At 38.8% G+C, this 15,471-nt stretch overlaps 1 protein-coding gene across 6 annotated transcripts in view; it reads right to left on the bottom strand.

Moving 5' to 3' along the window:
• The window catches only part of gstcd (glutathione S-transferase, C-terminal domain containing), a 198,849-nt gene that overhangs the window by 6,785 nt on the left and 176,593 nt on the right, over window positions 1-15,471 (bottom strand). For 4 of the 6 annotated variants that reach the window (XM_069925739.1, XM_069925744.1, XM_069925738.1 and 1 more), the window contains 3 exons: window positions 9,711-9,844; window positions 5,005-5,035; window positions 364-433 (listed from right to left, as the gene is read on the bottom strand). In XM_069925739.1, the coding sequence (XP_069781840.1) occupies window positions 364-433; window positions 5,005-5,035; window positions 9,711-9,844 (235 nt within the window). Of the gene's footprint in view, window positions 1-363; window positions 434-5,004; window positions 5,036-8,484; window positions 8,624-9,710; window positions 9,845-15,471 lie in introns of those variants that run through there. The other 2 variants (XM_069925742.1, XM_069925743.1) reach the window with 2 other exon arrangements.

The raw sequence follows: 15,471 nt of genomic DNA, 5'->3' as shown, positions 1-15,471 counted from the left end.
TCAATGAAGATCCTTGGCAAAATATATCTGCATAGATTCAATTTCCTCTTAAATAGTTTAAAAAGGATGGTGGAAACAAGGAGCATAGAGAATGGGATTAATTGGACAGCTCAATCAAATAGCTACTGCAGGCACAATATACTTAATGGCAACCTGCAATATCATTGGACACCTATTTTTTTCTCTAAGAATTGCATTTTCAAATTGAACTTGGTGTTCACATCACTATGATTTGTAGGCACCAAGAAATTATCAGCTTCTATGGTTTGAAAATTTAAGCAATCAGTCCTGGCTATGTGAAAGATGTTTCATTTTCTTCCACCATTCTCGAAGGTGGAAGCACCTGTATATCTGTCCTCATACCAATTAGCTGACGCTCTGCAGGGAGTTGAACAGCTGTCTGATCTGCAAATCTGCACAAAACCATGTGTTCCTAGAATAAAAAGTACAATACCAGCAATTTTAGAATGATGAATTAATCTTAATTCAATGTCAATTGATAACTACAAAGAGACTTTAAAGATAAACAACAGAAAAGAGTAAATTAAAAATAAAAGTTGACAAAATAATTTATTAGCTGAATGATGCGCAATGGGGAATTAATTGACAGTGGGCAAACTCAACATAGAACACTATAAATCCACATGTCTTATGGCTAAAATCCATTTCAATGTGAACTTTTAAGTTATTTATGAATTCACAGACAAATTTGATTCAGACCAATTTTTAATTAAAGCAAATAATATGTTGAGCTTGAATCAGTATGCTCAGCCATTAAAATGACCAATGGCTGCTTTAGTGTAAATGCAGAGCTTTCATGAATTTAATTAGGCTACTTCCACACCCATCTGTCTACACTTTCAAATAAAGTACTAGTGCATAAGTACAATTATATTGTTCCTTCTGGTTAATTTGGTTGCATTCTTTTCTGTATCGAAATTATCACTTTCTTTATATGCTGAAAGCAGTAATACTAAATTGAAAGCTTGAATATTCATTGTCTGCAAACTTCATTTTAAAAAGGGAAAGTATTTGATTTTGTTTCAGATTTTCTAGATCGAATAATCCTGTTAAAATACAACACTATTTACATTAGTTGTAGCTTCTCAGTGGTGTCCTTTTACAGTAAGAATCTGAATGTGCCACTATTTATAAAAATGATAGCCAGAATAAAAAAAATAGATGCTGGCTCCCTATTAAAATCATAATTCTCAAATTCACTCCCCCCTGTAATTGCTGATTTATTTAACTTTTTAAACTTGCATGTGTCAGGTCTATGTGCTCTACTTTCTTAAATCAAAATATGCAAAGAAATTGCATTTATATCACTTTTCACAATCTAGAACAGCCACTCTCAACGGGACCATATGCCACCTCCACCCCACCCCAAACATTAGAGGGGAGGCCATGGACTTAAATCATTAAAAAAATGATTTTTATGTAGCTAGTCAGAGAGAATTATGAAAGAAACCAACTAAACTTGATCAAGTACTTTTGAAGGGAAAGATAAAGATGTTTAAACCTGTTACGTGAATAATTCCACCTTTCCTCCACCGATGCTGCTCAACATGCGGAGTTCCTCCAGCAGATATTTTTGCCACAAAAATCAGTTTTGGGTCCTGAGTTATATACAATCTATTATTTATATTTCACACAAGATCACAAGATATAAAAGCAGACTGAGTCTGCTCCGCCATTCTAACCATGAGCTGATCCATTCACCCACTCAGCCTCACTCCCCAGCTTTCTTCCTGTAACCTTTGCTGCCCTGACTAATCAAATACATGTAACCTCTGCCTTAAATAGACCCAATGACCTCCTCACTTCCACAGCTGCCAGTGGTAATGTTCCACAGACCCACGACCCTCTGACTAAAGAATTTTTTCCCATCTCTGTTTCATATTGACATCCTTTTATCCTGAAGTTGTGCCCTCTGGTCCTAGACTCCCTACCATGGGAAACATCCTTGCCAAATCTATTCTATCCAGACCTTTCAACATTCGAAATACTTCCATGAGGTCCACTCGCATCCTTCTGTATTCCAACAAGTACAGACCAAGAGCCAATAATCATTCCTCATATGCTCTTTTATTCCTGGTATCATTTTAGTAAATCTTCTCTGAACCTTCTTCAACACCAGCACATCTTTTTTTCAAATAAGGCACCCCAAACTAGTGGTTTATGGAGTCTCAACATTATATTCCAGCTCTATATGCTATTCATCTAGAAATGAATGCCAACATTGCATTTGCTTTCTTCACCACCGACTTAACCTGGAGATTAATTTTTAGGGTATCCTGCACGAGGACTCCAAAGAGCCTTTGCACCCTGGAATTTTGAATTTTCTCCCCATCTAAAATAATAGTCTGCCCATCTATTTATTCCACCAAAGTGTATGATCGTACACTTTCCAGCATTGTATTTCATCTGCCACCCCTTTGCCCATTGTCCTAATCTATCCGTCTCTATGCAGCATTACCATATCCTCAGCATCATCTGCAAATCTACCCACTAAGCCATCCATTCCTTAACCCAAGTCATTTATATACAATATAAAAAGTGGCCTCAACGCTGAGCCCTGCAGAGCACCACCGGTAACCGTTAACCAACCAGAATAGGATTCCCACTCTCTGTTTCCTGCTGATCAGCCAAAGCTCTACCCATGCTCATAGTCTTCCTGTAATTCCATGGGCTCTCATCTTGTTTAGTAGTCTTATGTGGCACTTTGTCGAAGGTCTTTTGAAAGTCCAAATACCCAACATCCACTGCATCTCCCCGTCTATCCTACTTGGAATCTCTTCAAAAAATTGCTTTAATCGCTTTAATGCTGGTTTGGGCCTATCTTTTCATGCTCCTCCAGGTACATTGTAACCTCATCCTTGATAATCGACTCCAATAGCTTTCGAACCACTGACGTCAGGCTATTAGGCCTATAATTTCCTTTCTGCTGTCTCATTCCCTTCTTACTTAAACAGCGGAGTGATATTTGCAATCCTCCAGTCCACTGGAACCATTCCTGACTCCATTGATTCCTGAAAGATTATTACCAATATCTCAAATCCACAATCCCTTCAGCTACCTCCCTCAGAACCTGAGGGTGCATTTCATCCAGGAGATTTATCTGCCTTTAGACCATTGAGCTTCCCAAGTACTTTCTATCTTGTGATCTTGACTGCACTCACTTCTCTTCCCAGAGAGCCATGAGAGTCCAGTATACTACTAATGTTTTCCACAGTGAAGACTGATGCAAAATATTCATTTAGTTCCTCTGCCATCTCCTTACCTCCCATTACAATTTCTCCATTGTCATTTTATATCGGTCCTATTTCTACTTTGGTCACAATTTTACTCTTTATATATTTTTTAAAAATCTTTTAAATATCCTCTATGATATTACTTGCTAACTTCCATTCATAATTAATCTCTTCTAATCACTTCTCTAAGTTTTTAAAAGTTTCCCAGTCCTCTATCTTCCCACTAATTTTTGCTTCCTTGTATGCCCTCTCTTTTAGTTTAGCTTTAACCTCCCTTGTCAACCACAATTATCTCATTTTTCCATTTACAACTTTCATTCTTTTTGGTATGTGCCTGTCCTACACTTTCTTCATTTCTCGGATAAACTCAAGCCATTGCAGGGCAATACATTTGTGGGCAATACATAGAATGCAGAAAGATGAACTCTGATAGGGGCTCAAATGATACAGAGAAATTTACTGAGTGGGTAGATGGATTACCCAGTGGAAAAAAAAAATGAGATACTTCAACTTACTAAGTAGTGGCATAGTATTGGTGCTTTGTGTTGGCAGATTAATTAGAGAAAGTTTACAAGTAGATGCCAAAACAAACCAGGGTCTCAATGACATGTGGTCATTATTGGAAGGATAGCTAAAGTATATGGGATAAAGGCTTGTTGCAATAGCATGGAGATTTACTGAATTCATAGGTGGACTATCATGTATGGTTTTAAACTGCATACTTTTGGAAATGGAGTGATTTATAAAACTGATTTCCTGGGAAAAGGTGGTTGTCTTAAAAGGAGAGATTTTGCAGTAGGTATGTGCATTATGAATGGGACTATATGCAGTGCCACTAGAGAGAGGCAAACAATAATTTCGGAGGGGTTCACAGAAGATTCACCAGGATGTTGAATTATTGGAAGATTTGAATTATTGCAGTAGGTTGGATATGCTAGATCTTTGTGTTGTAGGCTGAGTGATAAATTATAGAGAGGTTTATAAAATCATTCAATCATGGATCAAGTAAATACTCATAGTCTTTTTCCCAGGGTAGACTATTCTAGAACTAGAGGGCACAGGTTTACAGTGAGAGGGGAGAGGTTTAAGAAAGACCTGAAAGACAATTTTTTCACTGAGAGGGTAGTCTGTATTTGGAACAAGCTGCCAGAGGAAGCAATAAAAACAAGTACAATTACAATATTCAAAGACATTGGGACAGATATATGGATAGGAAGAGTTTAGAAGGATATGGAAAAATACAGACAAATTTAAAGAGGCCAGATTGCCAAGTTGGTTGGCATGGAGAAGTTGGCCAAAGAGCCTATGTCTCGATGACTCTAAGTAACTATCACTAGCTGGGCTTTATAAGAGTGAGAACTCTATGAATCTCTGGAAGTCAAGGGATATGAGGGATAGGAGGTAGATGTGCTAAAAGATCAACCAAGATAACATTTAACAGTTGAGCAGGTTTGGGCAAATTCCAATTTCTATTTATTATGAAATTAATAAATTCATGCACTATATGTTGTACTGAATGAAAGGATCGTATGTTATCTATGATGACAAAGGACAGAGAACAATAAGAATGAAATTGTCTGAATGCCACAGAACTGCATTACAGAATGTTTTAGATGTCAGCTAGTTTGGAGAACTGTTGTTGTTCATAGATCTATATTCTTTTAAATCACTGAATACAGGCTTATGAGAGTTTGCAAATAAAATGTTCTTCACCAGTAAACAAGCAAGTCATTGAGTAAAATTTACATACCTTATTTGACAAAACATTCTTGAATTTCTGGCTAAAAAGAGATTAAACATAACTATCAGTTCTTACATTCTAAATATAATACAAAAAGTGACACTCATTTCACCCTGAAGTACAGACCAATATTTTTTCATTTACTGTAAATGAAGATGTGCATGCTTATATGCATTTGGAATGAAGTTTATTTTAGAAGCATAGTGAACAAGGTAGACGAGCTTAGAGCATGGACAGATACTTGGGGTCACGACATTGTGGCAATTAGTGAGACCTGGCTACAAGAGGGGCCGGACTGGCAACTTAACGTTCCAGGATACATTTGTTTTAGATGTGATAGATCAGGGGGTAAAAAAGGGGGAGGAGTTTCTCTGCTTGTTAAGGAGGACATTACTGCCGTGAGGTGGCAAGATGGTCTGGAGGGATCGTCCAGTGAGGCTGTTTGGGTGGAATTGAGGGGTGAAGGAGACATGAGGGTGCGAATAGGGGTGTATTACAGGCCACCAAATAGGTCAAGAAAACTAGAGGAACAAATGTGTAGAGAGATAACGTATATGTGTGAGAATCATAAGGTAGTGATCATGGGAGATTTTAACTTCCCTCACATTGATTGGGATACCCATACAGATAGAGGGCTGGATGGGCTAGAGTTCATTAAATGTGTTCAAGATTGTTTTCTGAATCAATTAGTAGAAGAACCAACTCGGGACAGTGTAATACTGGATCTCCTGTTAGGGAATGAGCTAGGTCAGATATCAGACATTAATGTTGGAGATCCAATTGGGTCTAGTGATCATAATTCTGTTAGTTTTAAGGTAGTTTTAGGGAGGAGCAAGGAGGGGCCTAAAGTTGAGGTTCTGGATTGGAGAATAGCAAATTTCGAAGGAATAAGAAGGGATTTGGGGAATATTGAGTGGGACAGGATATTTTCAGGTAAGGATGTAAATGAAAAATGGAGGATATTCAAAAAATAAATTTTGAGGGTGCAGAGTAGTTATGTCCCAGTGAGGAAGATTACCATAGATTAAAAGGTGATTTAGGAAGGCTGGAGGTGTGGGCTGAGAAATGGCTGATGGAATTTAATACAGATAAGTGTGAGGTGTTACATTTTGGAAAGGCAAATCTAAATAGGTCATATGCATTAAATGGTAGGCTACTGAGATGTGCAGACCAACAAAGGGATTTAGGAGTTGTGGTAAATAGTACCCTCAAGGCTGATACTCAGGTAGATGGTGTGGTGAAGAAGGCATTTGGAATGTTGGCCTTCATAAATCGGAGTATTGAATTCAAGAGTAGGGAGGTTATGATGAAATTGTACAAGGCATTGGTGAGGCCAAATTTGGAGTACTGTGTACAGTTTTGGTCACCAAATTATAGGAAAGATATAAACAAAATAGAGAGAGTGCAGAGAAGGTTCACGAGAATGTTGACAGAATTTCAAGGTTTGAGTTACAGGGAAAGATTGTGCAGACTGGGGCTTTTTTCCCTGGAGCGTAGAAGATTGAGAGGGGACTTGATAGAGGTGTTTAAAATTTTAAAAGGGACAGACAGAGTAAACGTGGATAGGCTTTTTCAATTAAGAGTGGGGGTGATCAAACTAGAGGGCATGGTTCAAGATTGAAGGGGGAAATTTCTTTACGCAAAGGGTGGTGGGGATGTAGAATGAGCTTCCGACAGACGTGGTCAAGGCGGGATCATTGGTTACATTTAAGGAAAGACTAGATAGTTACATGGATAGGAGAGGACTGGAGGGGTATGGACCGGGTGCTGGTCAGTGGGACTAGGAGGGTGGGGATTTGTTACGGCATGGACTAGTAGGGCCGAACTGGCCTGTTCTGTGCTGTAAGTGGTTATATGGTTATATGGTTTACTTTTACCAAAAAGAGATTTTATTCACAATAAATTATTTACAAAAGGAAAACTGTTCAAAGTCTCTTCCCACCCTTAGTTTCATATCCATATATTTCCATCACTGAACATTGTTACATTCATTTATATTTACACTATTACCACCACTGTGGTACCTTGTCATCACTTTCCCTCTGTTGTTTGAGGGGCTTCCCTTTGGTCAAAGCCCCTCAATGCTTGTATAGGAAAGACTCGATAACAGCCATTCTCAAGGGGCCAGATAATTTACATACAATGTAAAAAGCGGCCTCAACACTGACCCCTTACCCACTGGTAACCGTTAGCCAACCAGAATAGGATCCCTATATTCCCACTCTCTATTCCTGTTGATCAGCCAAAGCTCTACCCATGCTCATAGACTTCCTGTAATTCCATGGGCTCTCATCTTGTCTAGTAGTCCTTTGTGTGGCACCTTGTTTTTTTTTATTTGCCTTGTTGAAGGCCTTTTGAAAGTCCAAATACACAACATCCACTGCATCTCCCCATTCATCCTACTTGTAATCTCTTCAAAAAATTGCAATAGGTTTGTCAGGTATGATTTTCCTTTAATGCTGACTTGACCCCCTGGGGCTCACAACACATATAGTTACAGCTTTGTTTCCTTTACACCTCACATAACATAAAAAATTTATTGTTTTTTTTTATGTTGAGAGGAGAGAAGTTTGGAAGTAACCAACTAAATTTGATTGCTTCATCATAAACTTTGAGCAGAGTCGTAAGGGGGCCAAAGCCATCAATGGGTCGAGAATGGTTGCTCTAGATTGTGGTCCTTCCCCACGGTACCATCGAATTTGCGGCACCAAGCCTCAGGGTGCCCCTTCCTGCAGGCTGGATGTATCAAGTGATTGACAATGAACATTTTTGCCAAGGTATTCATAAGAAAGATTTATTGATAACTTGTGAACGTATACAAATGTAAGAAAACAAAACTTTACTTAAGGCAAATTTAACAACTAGTTCAAAAACAAAGTGAGACAATTACTTCGAACAGTTTTTTAAAATTAAACCAAAATTCTAAAACTAAACCAATCTTATCAACTAACCAAATGGCAGGCAGGTGGTCGACTCCAATCCCTTTGACAGCTAATTTGAACCGGTATCTGCAGTGAACTGGAATTCACTGTCTATGTATTGTTCAGATGGCTGGCTCCTCCTCCCTTGGCTCCACTCTCACCTACCCCAATATAAACCCTGACTTTCCTGCCTGACCTCAGATTCACCTGAGGACTATTGTATCTACCGGCCATTGATTGTAAGCTATTAAAAGCGCGTTTGTACTCCTCACTTGTCTCTGAGTGCAATCAGTCACATTGCAGCAATAGCTGGGAAATAGCAATAGCTCTGTCTCGGTCTGCCTACCCCTTACTAATAATATGAAAAATATCTTGCAAATAATTTAACAGTTTTAACATACTGAAAGGTCCCAGGGTTCTCTGTCAGGAAACTGATTATTCATTTGTTCACTTGCAACTACAGCTTCAATGGTTTTGGTAAAAGTTAATAATCAAAATACTGCAAAGTAGCTTTTTTGCATGATTTTATTAATACAATACCATGCAGACAGAAAACATTTTCACAAACCTGATTTCAGAGTATTGATTAACATATAAAATGCAGGATCAGAATGTTTATGAAGCAGTATGTAAATTCATGAAATTGAGCCCTTAGGAATTTTTCATTTGATTTCAAAAAGCAATTTCTTTCACTGTTTTCTGACATCCTATGGGAAGCACAATAACAGGTATAAAAGGCTTTTAAAAGTGCAAGCATTATTCATCTCTTCAGATAGGAGCCATAGTTTAATCTTCTAATAATAACATTATGAGAGGGTGGGGGGAGGGAAGCTGAAATATTCTGAGGACGTTTATAAATTATGCTGACGCTCCTTAAAATTCACTAGCAAAGTTTTTACTTTGTTAGGTCATAGTGTTCAATTTGCTGTGATCTGCCCTGCCAATGCAACAGAATTGGGAGGAATTGTTGCCACATTGGCCACTACTTTCTTGATCAAAGTTGCACTCCCCAACTAATCATTGGATCACCAATGTTCTGCTTGGATTCTACTATTCAAGTTGAAAACAGATCAGTCTGGAGAGGTCCCTTCCATCTGACCCTTTATCATTATTCAATACTGTACTAAGAAAACCATCTTTAATGGAGCAAAACTTCCCAAGACAATGCACAAAATGTGTATTTACACAAAACCTGGCAATAAACCAGAGAAGAAAACATTTGAGCACCTGGCTGATAATTATAATCTGGTCAAAGAGGTAAATTTTAAGGCACATCTTAAAAGAGGAGCGATAGCTAGAGAACACAGCAGAAGCAACTCTCTTGTGAGAACCAAAGAAATGAAGGGCCAGGGTTGGAGGAATGTACAATTCTGAAGGATTTCAGGATGAGAAAAAGCTTGGCAGAATATCAGCGAGGAAACAACAGTGTGGAGCTGGGGAAGAGCTAGATCAGCCAATCTCAGTGAGGGCCATAGCCCATTTAAGGGAGACCATGAACTGAAATCATAAAATGTTTTTTTTTATATAGTTGAGAGAGAAGTGTGAAGAAAACCAACTAAACTTGGCTGCTTCACTGGGATGGGGCCTATAAACTTTGAACAGAATTCTAAGGGAGCCATTACCAAAAAATGGTTGAGATGGCTGATCTAGACCCTCTTCTAAGAACCAGTGCAAATAGAAAAGTTTTAAATTATCTATATGGGTGTGGGTATTGAATGAAGATACTCTAAAGATTTACAAATAATCAGAGACAAGCTCAAAGAAGAGATGATACCACAAAACTGCAATACCCACCTTCTTGGGAATGTGTACTTAACCGTGTTCTGTATAAAGCCATAACAGCATGGGCAAATGACAAAGGCTGCCTGTGCCATGATACAGTGATCAATCACCATGTCTGTCGCCACTCCGCACGCGTGAAGTGCAACCTGTAAAGGAAAAGTAGGAGTTAAGAAGAACATTCACATAGAAAGTGCAAAGACCTCACAAAGCATCAGTTATCACAGTACAGGTACACAATCCTTTCCTGGACATCTAAAATCCGGAAAGCTCCAAAATCTGGCATTTCTTTCCTGGTGCTTGTACAGCAGAGGGGGGGTGGGGGAGAGAGAGAGAGAGAGAGAGAGAGAGAGAGAGAGAGAGAGAGAGAGAGAGAGAGACAGCAGCGCAACTAGGTTGGAGGGGGGAGGAGAGAGACGGCAGCGCGACTCAGGTGGGCATGGGGGAGAGACGGCAGTGCGTCTTGGGCAGGCAGGAAGAGAGACAGCAGCGCGAATCAGGCGGGTGGGTGGAGAGAGACGGCAGCACGACTTGGGTGGGGAGAGATATGACAGCACGACTCGGGCGGGCGAGGGGGAGAGAGATGGAAGTGAGACTCCGGTGGCCCAGGGGAGAGAGACGGCAGCACCACTTGGGTGAGTGAGGGGGGAGAGGGATGGAGCGTGACTCAGGTGGGCGAGGGGGGAGATGGCAGCGCAACTTGGGTGGGCGGGGGGAGGAGAGAGAGAGACGGCAGCGCAACTCAGGTGGGAGGGGGGAGAGAGACGCCAGTGCGACTGAAAGGGGGTGGATATGGCAGCATAATTCGGGTGGGCTTAAATCCGGAAAATTCCGAAATTTGGAATACACTGTCCCCCAAGGGTTCCAGATAAAAGACTGTGTACCTGTATTAAAATAGATGTGCTTGAAAATTTGACAACCTCTAAAATGATTTTTATGCAGTTTGAATAACTAGAAAGAACAAGAGACTAAATTTTCCCACCTTTATAAGACTTTAAAAAAAATTTATAGATGCCATACGATCAATTACACTACATACATTTCATTTACAATTAATCATACATGGCTTTTGCAAGTTTGGAAAAAAATAGAAAAAAATGTAAAAAGAAAGAAGCCTCCCAACCCACCCCAATCCCCCCAAAAGCACTAAGAAAAAAAAGTGAAACTCCCCACTATTGGCACTAAAGTATAGCACTACCACCCTATCATGCGGGATGTGGCTCATTGCCACCACAAGCCCATGAACAGCAGCTGATGGACTCCGACAGCCTTCTCTTCCCAGGTATTAAATCAAATTAAAGTCACTTATTTACAAGTCCATTGCCTCATTCCAAATAGTTCCCTATCATTTACTCAGCCTATTAAAAGGCAAAGTTTCCACAAAATCTGATGCCGGTTTGTAATGCATAAAAAATTTATTTTGCCATCCGGCAGTACAATCTTCATCACTGGGTAACGTAACATAAACTTGTATCCCTTCCCCTCTTATCTTTGTTCCATAATTCTTGCTAAATCTTTTCAAATTCTCCATAAATTGACGAGATCATGAAGAAAATTTCCTTTTGTCCCTGAAATCAATCATCTCACTCAGATTCAATGATCTGACCTCACTGAAAGAATCTGTTTTCCTTGGCCCGACACCATCTTCTCCAGCCAGCCACGTTTATAAGTCTTGGCACTTCAAACGCAGTGATTAAATTTCACTCGTATGTTTTTTTTTTACACAGCCGCCGCATTCCAGGAAATTATTCCCAATTTCCCGAAATGCAGTCTGTGTAAAAAATTCATAACGGGAATAAAGAATAATCTCCATTCTGACATTTTACCTCCTGAATCCCTAGTTATTTTCATGGATTGCCTGAAGTCTAAACTGAACTACAGGTGATCTGTGAACAATGGGCTAATGAATAGGATATCCAACCTCCTTAAATACTGCACTTCAGATATTCTGTCTAAACTCGCAGTGTGATATGAATATTTGGAGTTTAGGTCATTCCTGTGTGAACAGCTGGCTCCTGGAAGGTAGGGAGACACTTCAGAATGGAAATATCACACAAGTTCTATGTAAAAAAGAATCTGATTTTAAAATCCTACTCTATTCAGTTTTGTTAGTTTCCTTCTCCTTCATTCTTTGGGATTATGTAGTCCACATCTGTGCATTAGGGCAGTGATATCTAAATCCTATTCATTCTATGTGAGGTAAAATGAGAAGAAAGAACCTATAGACAAGCAATCCAAATGTGACAAATTATGTTTTTTCACGTGCCTTCCAGATGACTGATAGCAGAAAACCTGGTCATTTCTCTCTAAATCTGCATCCAATGTAGCTGAGGAATGCTTTCTCAACATAGCCTCATTGAATCTGGAGGTCTCTCCTGATCAATAGGATTTGCCACACAAGGAAGTTCACTTCTCCAAACTCATTAAAATTGATGGAGCATAGGCAGCATTCTTGATTTAATTAAAGATATGTTTTATTGCATCATTTTAAGTTAGTTACTGATTACCATAAAATTCTAAAATATTAATTTTCTGCTCTTTTCTACACTGAATCTTTGCATGTGCAATTGTGTAACCAGGTTTCAAGAAATCATTTGGAGTGACTGCAACAGGACTCATCTCAATAAAAAGACTGGGTCTTTGACACTTGCCAAATTCTGTCTCTTTTGTTGAAACATAATTCTGAAAACTATTGTAATTACACACACACACAAATAGGGGATTGGATCATAACATTCAATTCAATTTCTCCAGTACCTGGTTTCTTGACTTTAGCTTCCAGGTCCCAAAGATCCCAAATTATTTTGCCTCTTTCCCCCTCATTTCTTCTTTAAAATGTTTTTTTACAACCATACTCTTGTTGTTATTTTTTTTATCTGTACTAACATTGCTTGTACAACTTACTGTCAAATGGAATGTATCAGAATATATGTTGTGCTTGCTCTGTGATTCTTTACACCATTAATTTAACCAAAGAAGTGCAGGAGAGGAGGCTATACATGACACTGGTGTGCAGCTACCATGCCTCAACATTAAAAAGCAAAATTCAATCAATCATGACTTTTTTTTCCCTTGCATTCATTTTCTTTAATATTTTATTATTCCTTATCTCTGTTTCCCAGATTTCATCTTTCCTTTAAGAAGGTAAACAGCATGGTATCAGAAGATCATTTGAATTTTCCATTGTCATTTCCCAGCCGGTACCTTCTTCCTGTATCAAAGTTTATTGTATGTTGCATGCTAACTTTGCTTTCCCTTTAGCTTCGTTTGCCAACCATCCAGTACTACTCTGAAGTCTCCAGAGTTTGATTATTAATGTTTAATGTGAATGATTCAGGTGGAAAATCAGCAGGTGTGTCAAACAAATGTGTAGTTTATTATTTTTAAAAAAATACTATTAGTGACAATAAATATATCTGTACTGCAGCTAGTGAAACAAAAGATTATTTGATTGATTAGGTGGTCATAGGTCAGAAGTCTTGTCATGGCAGTAAAATTGAACCAGAGTTGAAAAATCTAAATTTAGGGAAGTGAATCAGCTGAACTAAAAATCTATCAGTGAGATTCTCACACAAACAATGAGAAGCTGGAGGGACTGAGCAGGTCAGGCAGCATTCCTGGATGGAAATGAGTAGTCAGTGTGTTGCGGTTCGGACCCTGTTTATCTCCAACAGAGTCCTGGTCCAAAATATTCACTGTCCATTTCTTTCCATGGATTTGGCCTGACCTGTTCAGTCCCTTCAGCTTCTCATTGTCTGCTCAAAATTACAGCATCTGCAGTTTCTTGTGTCTCGCATTTCTCACAAATCCACTGATTATTTAGGTAAGGAAATCTTTCACCCTTACATGTGTACCCAGACCCATGACAACATTATTGTTTAGTAATCAAGCCATTTATTTTGAGGATTATCTAGAATCCGGCAATAAATGGTGGAATTGTCAGCAATCCCCATATCCCATAAATAAAACCAAAGGTAGAAAATGCAGTTTTTTCTAACATTGAAGCACCTTCTCAGATAGATTTAACAAATGGGTATACCTGTACTCCCAAATTTTAACTGGCTGCTACATTTTGAGTAATGATGCCCACAAATGAGCATATTTGTTCTGGGAAAGGGGGATTGTGTTGTTTGCATTTTAATATGAACCCTTGGGGACAATGGAAGGGATAATGTTAATCTATAACATTAATTCACAGGTAAACCTCACATAGTTAACTTGGGATAAGTGGAATTTTGTCTTCCTAAAAATCATTCTTTCAGCTTTAACCTTTTTGAAAATAGGGCCATCAATTTCAAGAAAATGTGTGAATCTACTAACAGTTTTGTATTCCTTAGAATTCATTTTAAAAAAATCATAAGAAAATAATGCAGCCTCTCTGTGGTAAACCACTATCTGTATATTTAACAGTCTGGGCATGCCATTGGCTGACTGTACCTGTGGCTCCTCCCACAGACTCCTGAATAAAGGTGACTGTTCCACAGCACCCTTGCCAGTTCAGGCCAGTCAGCCAGCATGGTCATGACTCCATTCTATTGCTAATAAAAGCTTAGCTGTTTTACATAACTTCTAGTCTTCTGGAGTTATTGATGGTGCATCACTCTCATTTGTGGTTTGGTTTAAACTGTTTCCACCTTTTTGGAAGCAAAGGTTTAATACTTTGATCCCAGAATATTGAATAATGTGCTATGGAGAGGGAGAAAGTTACAGACATTAAAAAAATGTGTGGGCCTTAATAAATTTGATTCATATACCCTGTTTCTCTTAAGAGGTGAATAACATTCACTGAGGGCCAGAGTCATAGAGGGACAGCATAGAATAGGCCTCTCCAGTGGAATAACATTTACACCAATCCTACAATAATCCAATTTTATTCTCCCCACATTCCCATCAACCCCACCCTCTATATTCTACCACACTCCCACACACTAGGGACTATTTACAGTTCATAGTTCATAAGTATAACACGAATCTTGTTTTCACTCAGGCATTCCTGGCAGCCTCATTTGGCTGTTCAGATAATAAACAGCTGGTGATTTAAAAAGGACACCATTCTTTAAACTGGATTGCACAATTTGTGAACTCTGCTTTTTAAAAAAAACTTTGACTACTTAATACATTTCTGCCTTCCCAAAATAGAATAAACCCAGTTGTACTTTCCCCTGTAGTTCATTTGAAGGAATCCTGCCTAGACATGCATGAAGTTCTCACCATATGAGCTGTTCACTGGGTATCAGGGTGCTGATTGTTAGCAAATTTTCCCTTTTGCTTGCAAGTCAAAGCATGATTTTGGATTGGCCCTAAAACATACTGCTACACTGGGTACAGATTATCCCAAAGAAAACTACACAAAGACAGGCCATGGACTGTCAATGAGTGAAGCTGAACATCCCCAGTACTTGTCAACTAACTTGATCCAAGACAGCTGTTTTCCTTTTTGGTAAAAGGCTTTAGCATTCCTGTCATTAAATCAAAAGGCAGGTGTACTTGATGACAGTTTTCTAGACTCCATCTCAACCAATATAACACTCCATCCAAATTTTGATATGTACAAAATTAGCTAGTGATTTCATAAGCAGAATTCAATCGTTTTTGGGGCTAATCAGACACACTATTAAACACACTATTAAACGCACTATTACCGATATTAAAACTCTGAACTCTGCAGGATCTGGGTGGATTTCTAATATTAACCATAATTTTAAAGGACAATATGATTTATACTTATTCACTTCATCAGATGCCTTCAGTAAGTGGTGCCTATATATAAACTTTA

This window comes from Narcine bancroftii, chromosome 3 (genome assembly GCF_036971445.1).
Source record: "Narcine bancroftii isolate sNarBan1 chromosome 3, sNarBan1.hap1, whole genome shotgun sequence".
NCBI classification, from domain to species: Eukaryota; Metazoa; Chordata; class Chondrichthyes; order Torpediniformes; family Narcinidae; genus Narcine; species Narcine bancroftii.
Note: the sequence above shows the minus strand (reverse complement) of the source record. Positions and strands in the feature narration are given on the sequence as shown.